At 51.7% G+C, this 17,332-nt stretch overlaps 1 protein-coding gene across 2 annotated transcripts in view; it reads left to right on the top strand.

Moving 5' to 3' along the window:
* Tmem72 (transmembrane protein 72) overlaps nt 1-6,062 on the top strand; it is a 39,540-nt gene extending 33,478 nt beyond the window's left edge. For both annotated transcript variants that reach the window (XM_004658058.2, XM_045137549.1), the window contains exons 3-5: nt 37-108; nt 1,846-1,985; nt 3,633-6,062. In XM_004658058.2, the coding sequence (XP_004658115.2) occupies nt 37-108; nt 1,846-1,985; nt 3,633-4,114 (694 nt within the window). In that variant the 3' untranslated portion in view covers nt 4,115-6,062. The remainder of the gene's footprint in view (nt 1-36; nt 109-1,845; nt 1,986-3,632) is intronic.
* The last annotated feature ends 11,270 nt before the right edge of the window (nt 6,063-17,332 follow it).

Genomic DNA, 17,332 nt, shown 5'->3' with positions numbered 1-17,332 from the left:
AGCAGAGCTGGCCTCTTCTCCTTTCTCTGCCCACAGGATCACAGGGGCCGCCATCTCCGTGTGTGAAGGGGCCTACTTTGTGGCTCAGCTTCTGTCCATCTGCTGCAAGTGAGTAGTCCCCAGAAGTGGCCCGTCCCCCCGGCACACCCCTCACACCCCAGGGGCCTCACTCGGCGGGCGGGCCACAGCTTGGAGTACCCTGCTCCCAAAACCACTGATCTGGTTCTCTAAGGTACAGCAAACCTCAGCCTGGGGGTGCCTCCATCAGTCTGTTCTCAGCCAGGGCAACAAACCTACACATACACACACACACACACACACACACGCTCACTCATACACACACATCCATCAGGGACACCCAGATCCAGACTCCCTAGGAACGTCAACATCCACATCAGGGTGGGAACCTGCGGGAGGCTCAGCTCGGCTTGGAGGGAGCAGCTCTCAGCGACAGGTGCAGCCATGAGCCTCTGGCCACAGGCCCCACTGCTGCCCAGCCAGTGTTCAGGGCATGACAGTGTTGCCGTCCGGTTCGCATTGCTGGTAGAACTCGCCCAAGTAAGAACAGCATGTGGGAGGGAAAAAAAAGAGGTTTATTTTGGTTTATAGGCTCGAGGGGAAGCTCCACGATGGCAGGGGAAAAAATGATGGCATGAGCAGAGGGTGGACATCACCCCCTGTCCCACATCAGGTAGACAACAGGAACAGGAGGGTGTGCCAAACGCTGGCAAGGGGGAGCTGGGTAGAACACCCATAAGCCCGCCCCCAACAGTACACTGCCGCCAGGAGGCGTTAATTCCCAAATCTCCATCATCAGCTGGGGAACCTAGCATCCAGAACACCTAGGTTTATTGGGGACACCTGAATCAAACCACCACAGATAGGTATCGTCCGCTTGACCCAGAGCTCATCCATCCTTCTCTCAGAGCCCAGATAGTTCCCTAAAGTGGTCAGCGAGAGTCAAACCTCTCGGATCCAACTACCCAGCACATTTCCAGTTTGGCTACCTCCCAGACTCAGCCCTCAGACAGCAGCCTGTCCCCCTTCCTTATGAATTCTTCTCCAAAGGGTCCTTGACACTGCAGTGGAGGAGGAATCTTGAATGTGAACGAACGTGTTGTGCTGTGAGAACACACACACACACACACACACACACACACACACACACACACACGCATGCATGCGATCACGCGCACGCTGAAGGAATGGACACCAGAGGGCAGCAGTGAGCCGCATTCAGCAAGGCCCTGGGCGCTTCTACCCATGTTATTTCCCTTCCACTAGCTTGGCCAGGGCACACCTGAGCAGGGATCTTTGTGGTGTCAATTTGGAGCATGGAGGGTGAAAAGGCAGACACTGTCCTCCTGTGGCCAGTATCCCTGAAGGAATCTTCTCAGAGGGTGCCAGTTAGGAAAGCCTTTCCTGGTCACTTCTGCCCTGTGCCTAGACTAAGCGTTCAGCGGGGAGGGATGCAGCCGGATACCAGCCAGCTGACCCAGATGCCAGGCCCTCTATGTAAGGCCTAATCCTTCTCTGCTCCCCTGTACTTTCCAGAGGGCCCTGAGCCTTCTGTTAACTTTCTTTCCCTCTTGGCCAAAGATAAAAGGGTAGGGAAGCATTTTATTTAAATTGTGGATGCTATAGAGTGGCTCCAACAAGCCCGCTAACCGTGGCACCCACAGCGCGGACTCCCAGGCTTCTGTGACTCCAGCCCCGGGTGCTCAGCGAGGACCCAACCCTGAGGTCACCTGCACGGCAGAGCTCGGTTTGAGGCCCCCTCCAGGTGGCCGGGACTTTTGCAGGAAGCTTCCTCCTGACCCACAAACCTCCCGTCCCCTCTCACAGGTGTCGGCCAGGCTCCCTGGCACACAGAGCGAAGGAGAAGACCCGCTGGCTGGGTTGCTTCCAGAAGTTCCTGGCCTATATGCTGCTCTCAGTAGCCTGTTTCCTCCACCCTGTCCTGGTCTGGCATGTGACCATTCCAGGTAGGAGCACCAGGGGTAGTGGAGATGGGCAGGCCCTGGGCATGTGGGCTATAAGCCGAGAAATCAGTCCTGTTGCCAGAGGCTCGCCAGGACCCCTTGGACTCTGCATGGAAGCGTGAGCGACTGTCAGACAGACACGCCCCTTTCCAACCAACTGGCGGACACACCCTGAGAGTGTGCCCATTCTTTCTGCACAGCCATCCAGAGGCTGTGCCTTGAAGGGATCCTGGGGTCCCCTCTCACTGACCACTTTTTTGTATACTTTATTTTTATTTATTTTTACTTTTTTGAGAGAGAGAGGCAGACAGAAAAAGAGAGAGAGAGAATGGGCATGCCAGGGCCTCTAGCCACTCTCAGCCACCTCGAGGATCCCTGATCAGCTGGACCCTGGCCAAACGAACTCCTGTACCGTGCGCCACCATGGGCATCTGGCTTACATGGGCATCTGGCTTACATAGGTACTGGGGAGTCGAACCTGGGTCCTTAGGTTTCGCAGACAAGTGCCTTAACTGCTAAGCCATCTCTCCATCCCTCACTGACGACTTTTGAAGGTTGTGACTATGCCCAGACTCTTCCATGTCTCCACAGCGCCTGCCCATCCGGCTTTAAACTCCGCAGCCTGGTTAGGAAAAGCGCCCCTTGTGGGTCCACAAAAGAGCTTCGTGGCCCTGTCTTCTACTCCACAGTGCTCTGCAGGGCAGGCCACAGATTCAATGGCCTTGCCTCTGCATTTCCGTCCCTGACCTACTTGGCTAAGCCCCTCTTTCTCACTCCTCCCTACCTATAAGCGATGCGCCCACCTCCTCAGAACCCATCTGAGAAGCAGACCCAGGCTGCTTCAAGGGCCTGCCTCACTCTCCTGCCATTTCTTTGGCATGTGTACCAGGACCTCTACAGAAGAGCTCAGAAGAGGGCCCTGCCCCGACCCCTAGCTAGAGTGAGCCACCCATCCTGCCCCATGGAGAGGGAGACACAGGAGGCCTTGGCACTGGTGGGCATCAACAGCCACCTTCCCGGCTTCCTCTGAATAGGCTGCTGCACTCCTTGCAGGAGACCAAGGCTCGTCCACAGAAACCTCGGACCCAGGGGCAGCTTCCTCTGTGTCACTGAATGCAATGTCACCCCACCCAGAGAGATGCGCATCTCCCTCAATTCACTGAAGGAGAGCAGAGCGGTGAAGTTAGGGGGAATCTCCCCATATCTGGGCATAACAAGAAGACCAGTAAATTCAATGTCCACAATAGAGTGCAGGCCCATCAAAGTTATTAAATGCTTTTCCCCAACAAGTGGCCTTGAGAGAGAGAGAAGCTGGGTGTGGTGACAGGAGTCAGGCAGGAAGCAGCAGAGCCTACTGTCCCTAAGAAGGAGCCTGGTACGTAAGAGACCACAAAGGACCTCAGAGAGGGTGACAGAGCCTTTCCTCAGTGCTTAGGATAGGCCTACCCCCCCGGCTAACAGGCGGGGTGAGGCTTCACACAGCACCGGCCTTTCTTGTACCTCTCAGCCCAGGTAATACCGCTTTCTGTGAGTGCTGTGTGACCGTGGAGGAGGGACACAGTGACCCTGTGGAGAGACAGGCTTCCACAGGCCCCGGTTTGTCTCCGGGACATATCTGTACAGTCCTCTGACCTCCCAGCTCTCTTCCAGGCTCCATGCTCATCATCACTGGCCTGGCCTACTTCCTGCTGAGCAAAAGGAAGAAGGGCAAGGCTGCCCCCAAGGAGCGGTGCCCCCCAGAGCGGTACACGGACCCCTCCAGCAGCGCCGTGAGCTCCACGGGCTCCGGGGACACTGAGCAAACCTACACCTTCCACGGGGCCCTGAAGGAGGGGCCCAGCTCACTCTTCATTCACATGAAGAGCATCCTGAAGGGGACCAAGAAGCCCAGTGCCCTGCACCCCCCAAGCACCGTGCTGGAGCTGACGCTGGAGCCGCCCGACTCCCTGGCCAAGAAGAAGCAGGTGCACTTTGAAGACAGCGCGGTCCGGATCATCCCTTCCCTCGCGGAAGGTCTGGACCACGTGGACAGTGACGCAGAAGAAGAAACTACCTCGGACACCACGCCCATCATCCCCCCCGCCCAGTCCCCTCTCCTCTTGTCCTCACTCATGGCCTCCGACCTGTTCTGAGCAACTCAGCTGGGCGTGCACAGACATGGGTGGCCCTGCAGGTCAGCTCCTCCTGGACTCCAGATGACTCCAGGGCGGCCACCAGGTGGTGTCGCCAAGTCAGCAGCGCTTCAGCATCTCCAGAATGGCACAGCTGAGGTTCGCGCAGCTTGGAACAAGCGCAAGGCTCCTTCTTGCTGGCCTTGGGCGGGAAGAGAGACCATTCCTGCACTCCCTACAAGGCGATGGGTCCCCGCTGTCTCAACCCCAAAGGGACAGAGACATTTGCCCTGCCAAAAGCAGTGGGTGTACCTGGCTCCTGGCAATGAGTCTGGCTTTCAGCAAGGGCCCCATTCTGCCTCCCAGCACTGGAGCCCAGGGGTTCCTTGGCCACTAGAGTGTCTCGAGGAGAATGGAGGTGGTCCTGAGTCCTGAGCTTGATGGCTCAGAGCAGGGGTTGGGTGGGGAGAGGTTGCCGACCCTCGGGGTGAGAAAGGCCGGGCGGGCGGTGTGCAGTGTTCTCAACCTGCGCTAAGCAGGAGGATTTTCAACGGCCCGCAGGGAGGCAAGGCTGCACTGTATTCATTGTCAAGAAAGGCAGGACAGAAGAGCATTGCTGAGCACTCCCTGCATCCCCACCTGCTAGATTCCAAGCAGATGATGCAAACCAAAGAAGCTGAGAGCCCATGACAGTGATAGCAATGTCCAGGGTGCAATGTCCACTCCCTGTATGTAGGCCAGGCCCCAGGTAGCCACACAGCACAGAGAAGTGGCTCAGCCACACTTAGACACCGAGCAAGTGGAGTGAGTGATAAATGGTTTGTTCAAAACAGAAAGGAGGGGAGGAGGGAGGACAGCGTGCAGACAGACAAGGTAGACAGAAGGAGAAGCTAGCCCAGGATGAAAACAGATATTTGAACCACATAGTTCTCGGTGGAGGATTTGCAATGTAGCTTTTACTTCCAAATTGTGAACTTGGTTCATAAGACTGCTGTCAGGGAAGGCAGCCTCCTGATTCGTCACAGGAAACCTTGATGCCCAAAGCAGGGGGAGAAAGGCAGATTCCTAAGGGTTATATATGGAGAGGGGGCCTGTCCCCTTGCTCCCAGAAGTGAGGTAGAGAAGTAGAGTGTGCTCGTCACAGTGCGGAGAAGGAGAATGCTCGTTGTGGTACAAATTTCAGCATGGCCTATGACAGTGTTGGAAATGAGCAGTGGGGAGCTGTCATGGGTCTGGCGCTGAATGCTGCCCCCACGGTCCAAACCAGCGGGGATCTTCCGCGGCAGAAGAGATGTTTGCGCAAAATGGATTGAGGGTCTGCGTGCAGGTGGGAACTGTTTCTGAGCCTGCCAGCCACTTGCCCTGTCCTGGCTGGCCTTTGGTCAGTGCAGCTTAACACTTTCCCAAGTCCTCCCAGCTGTCAGAGCCAGCCGACATCTGACATCTTCTTGACTGTCCAGGTTTTTGGTTTTCTAGTGAAGTTCAGCCTTCTGTTGCTTTGCCACCAGTCATAAGCACTCATACCTGCTCTTCCCAAGATTTGTCTGTATGATTTGGTTTTTGATCACAACTCGGCACATGCTGTTCAAAACAAGCTCATTCTGAGGCTGAGCTCTGGGCTCGATCTTCCGAAAGAAACCCTCTGCTCTGTCACCCAGGAGTCGGCAGCCAGGATGGGATCAGCTGTTCCTCCGCTAACTAGGTAGACAAAAGCGGCAACAGCCTTCTGTGGCTGTGGCTTGCCCTTCCCTGTGTGGAGCCTCGGCCCTGGAGATGAGATGAGCAAGGGTTAGAAGGGCATCCATTTGGGAAGCCTGCCAGGCCTGGAGCAGAGCTCCCTGGATGTAAGTGGAGGTTCAGAAGAAAGTGAGGCTGACCCCATAACTCCTATTGACGTACCTTCAAAGTGTCCTTTATTTTTAGCTAACACTTTATAAATCAGGTTGAAGATACCCACAGACATTCCTGTCCAACTTTTTATTTGTTAGACTGTATTATTGATGTATTTGTAAACAGAGTTGGGGAGAAGTGTATGTATGTGCACAAAAGAGAGAATGGACACACCAGGGCCTCCTGCCAATACAAATGAACTCCAGGGCTAGAGAGATGGCTTAGCAGTTAAACGCTTGCCTGTGAAGCCTACGGGCCCCAGTTCGAGGCTTGATTCCCCAGGACCCACGTAAGTCAGATGCACAAGGGGGTGCATGCATCTGGAGTTCATTTGCAGTGGCTGGAGGCCCTGGCGCGCCCATTCTCTCTCTCTCTCTCTCTCTCTCTCTCTCTCTCTCTCTCTCTCTCTCTGCCTCTTTCTCTGTCTGTCACTCTCAAATAAATACATAAAACTAAACAAATGAACTCCAGATGCATGTGCCACTTTGTTCATCTAGCTTCATGCAGATATTGAGGAATCAAACCAAGGCCATCAGGCTTTTCCAACAAACACATTTAACCTCTGAGCCATCTCTCCAACCTCATTTTAGACATTTAAGCATGTGCTCCACAGTGTGTGGGTGGGGGGCAAGGTTGGGGAGGGGGAGGCTGGATACAGCCCAGCACTGTTACCAGTAGCCTAAGGAGTTCCCTCCATGAAGGATCTCTACTCTAGTACGGTCAGATCCTTGACTACACTGAAGAAAAGAGGGGCTGGAGAGATGGCTTAGTGGTTAAGCACTTGCCTGTGAAGCCTAAGGATCCCAGTTCAAGGCTTGATTTCCCCAGTACCCACGTAAGCCAGGGCTAGAGAGATGGCTTAGCAGTTAAACGCTTGCCTGTGAAGCCTACGGGCCCCAGTTCGAGGCTTGATTCCCCAGGACCCACGTAAGTCAGATGCACAAGGGGGTGCATGCATCTGGAACGCATTTGCTATGGCTGGAGGCCTGGATGCACCCATCTCTCCCTCTCTCTCTCTCTCTCTCTCTCTCTCTCTCTCTCCCTCCTTCCCTCCCTCCCTCCCTCTCCCTCTCCCTCTCCCTCTCCCTATTTCTTTATCTGTCACTCTCAAATAAATAAATAAGATTTTCGGGGCAAATCAGAGTGGCACAAAGTTAGTGTGTTTATTAAACAGAGACAGGGATAGCTCACTCTTCAGATTGAAGTACAGACATTTAGAGAGAGAGAGCAACACACACACACACACACACACACACACACACAACAAGGGAAGTCCACACCCAAGACGTAGGTATGGGCTTCTCCAAAGGGAGAGTTGCACACAAATGACTTTACAATGACAATGTTTCATATGTGGAGATACCCCTCAAGCTCACATTCCCCCTGATCCTGACACCAGCTACTGTCTTTGTCCCCATGCTCCTGAGGGAGAATTCACACAGGGGCACAAGTAGGCAAGTAATCAAGGCCTATCTTAGCAGATGATGAAGCAAAGGGGAAACAACACCTCCAGCGTGGAGGGGCAGGGGCAAATGGCTGCCTCTACCCTCCACTCTTACAAGGTTGGCCTACCATGTCTTCTCCCCTTGATCCCCCTTGGGGCAGTCCAGGTAGTGCCTTTCCTCTGACAGGTAAAGGCTTTCTTTGAAGCCCTTTCTACCCACAATTCAGTCCATTAGAATTAGGTGCAAGAATACAGGAATAAACAGGGTTGGGGAACATACAGAACACAGCAGCGTGCTCTTATAGGATGAGAGCGCTTTAGAAGAGGGGGCAGGGATTGCTGGGGATGAGCTCTGTTGGTAGAGGGCTTGCCTAGCGTGTACAAAACCCTGGGCTCAATCTCTAGCAAAACATACAACCAGGGGCTGGAGAGATGGCTTAGCGGTTAAGCGCTTGCCTGTGAAGCCTAAGGACCCCGGTTCGAGGCTTGGTTCCCCAGGTCCCACGTTAGCCAGATGCACAAGGGGGCACACGCGTCTGGAGTTCGTTTGCAGAGGCTGGAAGCCCTGGCGCGCCCATTCTCTCTCTCTCCCTCTATCTGTCTTTCTCTCTGTCTCTGTCTCTCTCAAATAAATAAATAAAAAATTTAAAAAAAAAAAAAAAAAAACATACAACCAGACGTGATGACACAGGACTGCAATTCCAACACTGCAGAGGTAGAGATAAGAGGATCACAAGTTCAAGGTCACTTGGCTATATAATGAATTCGAGGCCAGGCTGGGCTACATGAGACCTTGTTTCAAGAAAAGGGAAGGGGGCTGGGGAGATGGCTTAGCGGTTAAGCGCTTGCCTGTGAAGCCTAAGTACCCCGGTTCGAGGCTCGGTTCCCCAGGTCCCACGTTAGCCAGATGCACAAGGGGGCGCACGCGTCTGGAGTTCGTTTGCAGTGGCTGGAGGCCCTGGCGCGCCCATTCTCTCTCTCTCTCCCTCTATCTGTCTTTCTCTCTGTGTCTGTCGCTCTCAAATAAAATTAAAAAAAGAAAAAAGAAAAGGGAAGGGATGAAGCTGGGGCACAGTAAGCCCCTGGGGATTTTTTTCCCCAGAGTTTCCCTAAGTGGAACCAAGAGGAACTAAGGTAGTGAGTCATGGTTACAATATTGGCAACCTTTCTTCACTGTTCTTTCTGAAACTGAGAGGGTTTCTTTCTTTCCCCAATTTTAGAAGGTTTGGCAACTGGATGCCTGTATGCAACAAGCTAAGAGCTCACTCAATCCCATTGCCTTCCTATCTCTACCCCACTCCCGCAGAACCCTTTCTCCCTCCTGCTTTCATGCCATTGTGAGAAGATTTTTCTAGAGGAGCATTTCTCCATTGGCTGTCTGCCCTTGCAACACTTTCCAGAGACTTCACTGACTCACAGTCACAGCTTCCTCCAAGGTGTGAGCTTGTCCTCGGAGACATGGACAGACGCTCGGCTCCCCTATGCTTCTCCAGTGCCTGCCCCAGGTCTCCCCTGGGGTCCTCCGGCTTCCACACTTAACTGCTGAGCCACCTCTCCAACCCGCCACCCACTTCTTTTTTCTTTTGACAATTGTCCAAGGACTGGAGTTTGTCACAGGGTTAAACGTTGAAGAATCATCCTTCGAGACACAGTCGCAACCTGTGGCTTTATGGAAGACAAGTGCTCAAGGACACAGGTCGCCACGCCCTAAGTCAGCAGGGTCTACTTACTGCCTTTGGCATCTGTAGGAAAACACGAACGGCCTTAGTGATTTTAGCGTTGTCACAGAGCCTGAAGTTTCCTGACCCCCTACACCAGACCTCTTTCCTTTCTCAAACTTTCCTTCCCAGTAACAAGAATTCTCCTGTCTTTCTGTTCTGCCTTAAACCCACTATGGTAAGTAGTTGTTTTGCCAGGGAGAGAGGGTCCCCCCAACCACTCTGAGTCCAGAAGAAGTGCTCCTAATTTATTTTCTTTTTTTAAAAAAAAAATGTGTTTGTTTATTTTCATTCGAGAGCAACAGACAAAGAGAGAAAGAGGCAGGGAAGAGAGAGAGAGAAAAAATAGGTGCATCAGAGCCTCCAGCCAATGCAAACGAACTCCAGACGCATGCACCACCTTGTGCATCCGGCTTACATGGATCCTGGGGAATCGAGCCTTGAACCAGGGTCTTTAGGCTTCACAGGCAAGCACTTAACTACTAAGCCATCTCTCCAGCTCCTTATTTTCTTTTTGAATATTAAATTTATTTATATGTGTATGTGAGAGAGAATGAGTACACCAGGGCCTCCAGCCTCTGCAAATGAACTGCCATCTTGTGCATCGGGCTTACGGGGGTCCTGGGAAATCGAACCTGGGTCCTTTGGCTTTGCAGGCAAGCACCTTAACCACTAAGCCATCTCTCCAGCCAGCTCCTAATTTATTCTCTGCTGTGATCGTGAGGAAATGGAGCCCGTGATGAGGATGCTCGCCACAGGTACACAGGAGCTCAGGCTTGAGCCCCATGCCTGCTCGTCACATCTTCGTGGACAGAGCTCCTCTGAGCCTTTGCTTCCCCAGTGGTGAGGAGGGGCTAATAACAGCAGCTCTCTCAGAGAATGGCTGAGGGTTAAATATGACTATATAAAAAAAGATATTCTCACAGGGTCCCTCCACCCTGAAATCTCCCCACCCCAGGGCACAAGTACCTGTAGCTGCTCAGAGACCATTTGCTTCCTTCTTGGTCAGCTCTCTGGCCTGCAGCTGTCTCTGTAGGCTGCAAGTGACTCCTATCAAGTCCGATCTGCTGCTTTAGCCCAGCCAATGGCATGTCTGTCTTCGAAAGAACTTGGCCCTTTTATCCAAGGGTTCTTCTACCCCTCCTCTCAAGGAAGCATACCCTTTGGCATATCCAAACAGGAAAACCTCTTGTGTGCACAAAATCTCAAGCTGGATCTGCACAGGCTCACTGACCCAGCTGTCAGCTTCCTTTCAAAGCCCTGGGTGCAGCTGCCGCCCGCCGGTGGACTGTCAGCTGTGTTTGAAAGCCTGGAATTGGAGAAAAGGAGATATTCTCAGGGGGTAAAGAAGGACTACCCCTGGTGGTGGGACAGAGGCTTTCCCCACAGGGCATCCCTAAACAGCCAAATATCATCATCAAGAAAAGAGAGAAGGGAGAGATGGCTTAGCCATTAAGGCATTTGCGTGCAAAGCCAAAGGACCCAGGTTCAATTCCCCAGGACCCATGTTAGCCAGATGCACAAGGGGGCGCACCCATCTGGAGTTTGTTTGCAGTGGCTGGAGGCCCTGGCGCACCCATTCTCCCTCTCTCTCTCCTTCTCTCTGTCAAATAAATAAATATAAAATATTTTTTTAAGAAGACAAGAGAAAGATGTAAGTCAGGATCTTTGCACAGGGCAGATAGGACTTTTGAGAAGCCAAGTTTCAATTCAGTGGGAAGAGAGAGTGAGACAGCTGCATAGACAGAATGACATTCTGGAAGTCAGGAGGCCAGGAATGTGGTACCACTGGCTCCACCGCCCCTGGGACCCCAGGGTCCTGTCAGCTCTGAGCCTCCAAATGCACAGCATGTGCTCATGCTGCAGAGCAAGCGCCCCATCGGCATGAGATATGAGCTGTGTGGCTTTTTCAATAGGTATAGTGTAAACTTCTGGGAAATTTATGTCCTGTCCTAAGACAGCCTGGGAAGTAGATATTTTCCTTGGGAAGATACAGGAAACTTTTCCAAGGGAATGTTTACCAGCTCACAGATAAGGATGCCTCGAATCAAGTTGTTCTTTTAAAGAGCAGATAAATAAAGCCAATAGGCACTGCCTTTAATGACTCATTTGGCCCTAAACAGCTGTTTCTGCTCAAAGCTGCACATGGCCCCAGAGGGGTGGGGTTCCGCCCAGCCCACTACCACTTCAGTTTCCAGTTTCCTGGAAACTGGGTGAGAGATATTTGCAGACCCAAGTGTTAGTTCCTCTTTCCTGAGTGGCCCATGTTCCTTTATGTTAAACCAGCACACCAGGCAAACTTAGAGACTAGCCTGCTAAGGCCTGGAGCCACTGAACTCAGCAAATATTTCTTAAGCACTCGCTGTGTAGACCAGGTTTCCCATACATTGCTGAAGCTGAGACCCATAGAGGGGTGTTAAGTGTGGCCGGCAGGAGACAGAATGATGAATTTGGGCAGCAGCAAATCAAGGAAGAGAGATATGGGGCTGAGCTTCAAAACCGGGATTCTTATTAGACCCACCAGAGTCTGCCTTGGGACCTGGGCATTGTGGTGAATCTCATCAGAGCCTGAAGCAGGCGGTGTGTTTTCCACACCAAACGAAGGTTTGACGATGTGCAGTAGCAAGAGGTGTGCAGCAAGGACAATATCAGGTAATAGGACCAAGCCCTGAGCGTATTTTGTCTCCAGTCCTCACCGTCTGGAAGGACTGACCTAATTACAGTCCCACTTTAGGATGGGAATCCAAAACATGAGAACTTAGTCACTCGTACCCTGGCTGGCAGCTGAAAGCAATGGGGGTTAGTGGGGTTTGGCTTCCTCTTTGTGTCCAGAGCCGTGTGGAAGAGGTGACAGCGAATGCCAGCCAGAGACCAAAAGCTGAGGCTGGCCACAGACTTCTCCTGCCACATGGCTTCAGCCGCTCACCCGGGCTTCCTTCCAGTTGCCTAGCTATTTTCTGTGCCCTGAAACCGAGCCTCCTACAGGGAGCAGTTGGGGCACCTAAGACTCAAGGACATGAGGAGACCAACAAGGCTCAGAAGGTCAGAAAGCTAGGAGACACACAAGGCCAGGAACAATTGGGGTGCTGTCAGGGGCTGCTGTCTGCAACTGGAATCTCAGGGAGGTACCTTTCCTGGGTTGTCACCCATGCTAGGGTGGCCTTTCGATGATGGAGCTGCCCTTGAGTCATAGTGTCTCTCTAAGAAATCTCTCACCCATGTTCCCATGAGCAACCTCAATGGACTCCCCGGCTCACCAAGCTAGACCCGCGTGGAATTGTTTCTGTCGTCTGTCATAGGTGCCCTCTCTTGGGTGGCTCAACATCTCCTCCTCTCATCCTGAGAATTTTGACCTGATGTCCTAGTCTAGCTTGGGCCTCTGTGAACAGCATATACTTAAAACAGCGCAGCTCGGGCAGTCCAAGGACAGAGGTACCAGCATGGTGGGCTTCCGGTGAGGGCCTGCTTCCTGTCCATGGCCTGCTTGTGGGCTCCATGAGAGAAAGAGACGATCTGTCTTGTGTCTTTTCTCACAGGAGTGTTTGAGGGTGGGGGGAGCTGTGTTGATGACCCAACCACTTTCCAAAGGGCCCTCCTTCCTAGCACCATCACCCTGGGGACTAGTAACACTTTAAGAGATGTATCTCACAGGTAGACACATTCAGTCATTCGTAGATCCTCTCCCTACCAGTTAAGTCATCCAGGCTCTCTTTTTTCTTTTTTCCTTTTTCTTTTCTTCCTAGCGGAAAGATGGAAAAGGACAGGAGAGGGTTGGCAGGGTGAGAGGACGGGGAGGCCAGCTCGGGTGGCACCAGGCATGCCATGAGCACACAGAGCAAGTTTGGACTGTTTACCCATCTTCTCCTTTAACCTGTGAACACAAAGCACAGCTTCAAACCAGAGGGAGCAAAAAGAGGTGTTAGGGGCTGGAGAGGTGGCTTAGCGGTTAAGCACTTGCCGGCGAAGCCTAAGGACCCCGGTTCAAGGCTCGATTCCCCAGGACCCACGTTAGCCAGATGCACAAGGGGATGCACGCATCTGGAATTTGTCTGCAGTGGCTGGAAGCCCTGGTGCGCCCATTCTCTCCCCCCCCCCCCCCGCCTCTTTCTCTGTCTGTCGCTCTCAAATAAATAAATAAAAATAAACCCAAAAAAATTTTTAAAAAGGAAAGAAAAAGAGGTGTTAGGCCAAACACAGAGGTGGGTGATCAGTCAATATTCAGGAAACTAAAGATGTCCTAAGATAGTTTTGGCTGTGGCTCTGGGATATTCCACTGCCGACAATCGCAGAATTCCATTCGGTCTTCAGACTGTTCAAAGTAGCTGTGGCCTTTTCAGTTATGCCACTCTGAACACACCCCAACAAGCGGGACCAGGGGCCACATGCCCCAGCATGAGCTTCCATGTGCCGCTCAAGGCTGGAGCCTGGAAACCGGTGCCCACCCCCAAACCAGCGAGTGGGAACCCACTGCACTAAGTACTCCCTGGGGCATCTTCCTGCCACCTCCAAGCCTGGGATAAAAATCTTGGTCTCACCAGGGTTCTCCCCACCCACACTCCCCATGCATGTAAGAGGTGGCCTCCAATGCCTAGGGTCTCTAGAGGCCGTGGACAGAGACAACAGCCACACGCACATCCCCAAGACCCCTTGCTCCTATGCCCAGAGCTGGCAGGTAACCCTTCCCCCATTAGCTTGGCCCCAAACCCCAGGAGCTGTTCCTCATTTCTCCATGGGCATTTTCAGTTCCTGTTTCTCTGGTTTGAGCGGCTTGCTGTGCCCCTGGTCATACAGCGTCTGCCTAGCAGGGTTTCTCCCTAAGCCTCATTCACCAATTACTTTTACGTTGCTCTGCAGAGAGGCAGAGAGGCAGAGATCTCCCCGTGATCCTCCCTCTTCTCCTGACTCTCTGCCTGCTGATCACAGCATGAGCTCCAGCCATGACCTCCTCCCTGGCTGGGATGACATGTCCCGGGGACACCACTGCCCCTCGCTGCAGTGGGAGTCTGAAGTTGCACTGCCCCTCCCACAGCCCCACACCCCCACTCTTTGGCCACACATGTACTTCCCCAGCAAGTCTATCCTCTGCAGGGCACCATCCCTAGCTCTGGCCGGCGATAGTGATGGAAAATTTCTGGCAAAGATTTTCTCAGGATTAACTGGAGCCTCGCTGCAGGATGCCCTCCCTTTTCCAATTGTGGAAATGTCTGCAGAAGCCATCGCCAAACAGCAGGGGTCACTACACCAAAATGATACAGGTGGCGACGGTGGACAGCTAAGACAGAACACAGGTCCTAGGAGATAACCTTGAGACACTGACTATACCAACCTGAGACTACTTGTTCCTGGGCTTTCCATTCGGCGAGATAATAAAGTTCTTTTGTTTGATTTTCTTTTTCAATTATCACAGCTAAAATAATCCTAACCCAGTTTATTTTATCTGCCCCTTCAGCAGGTTTGGCACATAGGAAAAGTTTGATGTGGCCACAAAGTCTTCCTTTCACCAATGGACCAAATCACGTCCTCTGTTGTAAATAAAGCTTTATTGTTCACAATAGCATCCATTCATTTACACATTGTCTATGGCTGCTTTTGATTAAGTGGAAGGGATGGTGTGCCCTGCAAATATGAAAGTAATTATCTACCTTTTACAGAAAATATTTGCCAGCCCCTACTATAGACTCATTAGGCCAAGGGAGCAAAAGTTCTCAAAAATTGCTATAGGGGGATAAAGAGATGGCTTAGCAGTTAAGGTGCTTGCATGAGAAGCCTAAGGACCCAGGTTCAATTCCCCAGAACTCACATAAGTCAGATGCACAAGGTAGTGCATGTGTCTGGAGTTTATTTGCAGTGGCTACAGGCCCTGGCACACCCACTCTCTCTCTCCAGATAGATAGATAGATAGATAGATAGATAGATAGATAGATAGATAGATATTGAGATAGATATAGAGATATGTGTTTGCCTCTCTATCTCTATTTGTCTCTTTCTCTCAAATAAATAAACAATATTTAGAAAAATTGCCATAGGTTACACCAGTATATTAAACAGGAAATTTTAGGGCTGGAGAGATGGTTCAGCCATTAAAGGTGCTTGCTTACAACATCTGACAGCCTGGGTTCAATTCCTCGGTACCCAAGTAAAGCCAGATGTACAAAGTGCCACATGCATCTGCAGTTCATTTACAGTAGCAGAAGGCCCTGGTGTGCCCATACTTTCTCTCTCTCTCTCTCTTTCTATATTTTATAAATAAATAAAAATAATTCTTAAAAAGCACACAATAGGACTGGAGAGATGGCTCATAAGTTAAGGGTCTTTCTTACAAAGCTTAATGACCCACAAGCCCACACAAAACCAGATGAACGAAGTGGCTCACGCCACTGGAGTTCATTTGCAACAGCTGGAGGACCTGGCCCATGAATTTTTTCCCTACCTCCCCTCACCTCTCTCTCTCCTTGCAAATAAATAAAAATATATTTTAAAAAAACTGAAATTTCAGCTGTGTAATCCCAGCTGAATCCCAGACTCAGGAAACTGAGGCAGGAGGGCTCAGAGTTTAAGGTCAGCTTGAGGAACGTAAGCCATGAAATACCAGGAAAAGAAGCAGGCTCCCGCCTAAGAAATCTTGAGCTGCCCTGCTATGGAGTCACATTCCACAAATAAATCTGCCCCTACAGGGCCATGAGACTATATGAACTATTGATGACACTGAAACTACAGCCTAGAGTGACTGATTTCCAGTAGCAGCTTAGCCAAACTCTGGGCCCAGTTGGAGCTGTTTGATCAAAAACATTGGTCAAGATGCCATAGTAAAAATATTTTTTTAAGTGAGATCAGTATATAAATCAGTAACCTTTGACTAAGAAAGGTAACCTTATTAGTTGATGACTTTAGAGGAAAGATTGAGGATTTGGGAACAGGGGAGGCAATTCTCCCTCAATGCTAAAAGCCGCCGGCCAGTGTTTAGAGCTTACCCACCTGCAGACTTCAACTCAACGCTGTAGCATCAAAATTTACCCAAATCTCCAGCCTGCTGGAGCCTGCTTTGGACTTAAGATTGCCACAGGCACCTGAGCCACTCACTTGAGGACTGGTTTCAGGCCCCTGTGGATACCGAAATCCGCAGACGCTCAAGTCCATGTAATCTACATACATCCTATCTACTTCACTTCTCTCTAGGAGCCATTTAGTTCCCAATACAACTTAACTGCTATGTCAATCACTCCTATATAGCATGGCTTAGGGGATAGTGATGGAAATAGTGCTCAGAACAGTCACAACGTTTCTCCAGAATATGTTTCACTGCGGTTGTAAGAACCCATGAATGTGGAAGCCACGTGTACGCAGAGCACTGGCTATACCCATACCCTGCTGGTGCTGGTCCTCCGGCAAACCCCAATGAATGTGTTGCTCAGTCTACTTCTGCCACAGTTCTAATGTCAACTGAATTCACACACACACACACACACACACACACACACACACACACACACACGCGCGCGCCATACAGGTCAAGCCCTGGGTTTGGGGGCTGTCTGCCCTGCATGGCAGAATGGTTTGCATTCCTTGGAAGTAGCTGGTCTGCGGGCCCCTTTTGCTCTACGTTGTCAGACACCAGGGGCCCCTCCTCGTTTGTATGAGGGCTCTGTGCTCTGTCCCGGCTTCAGCTTCTCGTCTTTTCCCTCTGGGAGGATTCCACTTCCTGTGGCTGCTTCACATCCTGGCTGGAAGGGAAAGCCCTTGTCGCTTCAGCTCCGGGGCCACAGCCCACCATTCATAGGGATCCTGGCTCCCACGGTCTCTGTGGAGGACGCACCCATCCCCTTTGGGCAGTCTTGTGTGAGGAGCTTTGTTCTTCTGCGAAGCCTCCTCTCTGCATTCTGTCCAGCCTGACTCCGTCTGGGGGCTCAGCAGCCTGGCTGCTTGCTGGGGGAACCAAGGCGTGGAAGGACACCAGCACTTTGTGATACAGCTTACATTAGAGATTGGTGGGAGAGGCGGCGTGTTGCACAGTGTTGCACCGCCATATTGTGTGTGTGTGTGTGTGTGTAAGTACAGTGTACATAGGTGTGTATGCAGATGCAGGTGCCCTGTGGGCACTTATACAGAGGCCAGAGGAGAATGACAGGTGTCCTCTTCCATTGCTCTGCCATGTTGTTTCCTTGAGACGGAGCCAGGTTGTTGTTTGTT

This window comes from Jaculus jaculus, chromosome 18 (assembly GCF_020740685.1).
Source record: "Jaculus jaculus isolate mJacJac1 chromosome 18, mJacJac1.mat.Y.cur, whole genome shotgun sequence".
NCBI lineage: Eukaryota > Metazoa > Chordata > Mammalia > Rodentia > Dipodidae > Jaculus > Jaculus jaculus.
The sequence above is the reverse complement of the archived record's forward strand: the minus strand, read 5'-3'. Positions and strand labels throughout refer to the sequence as shown.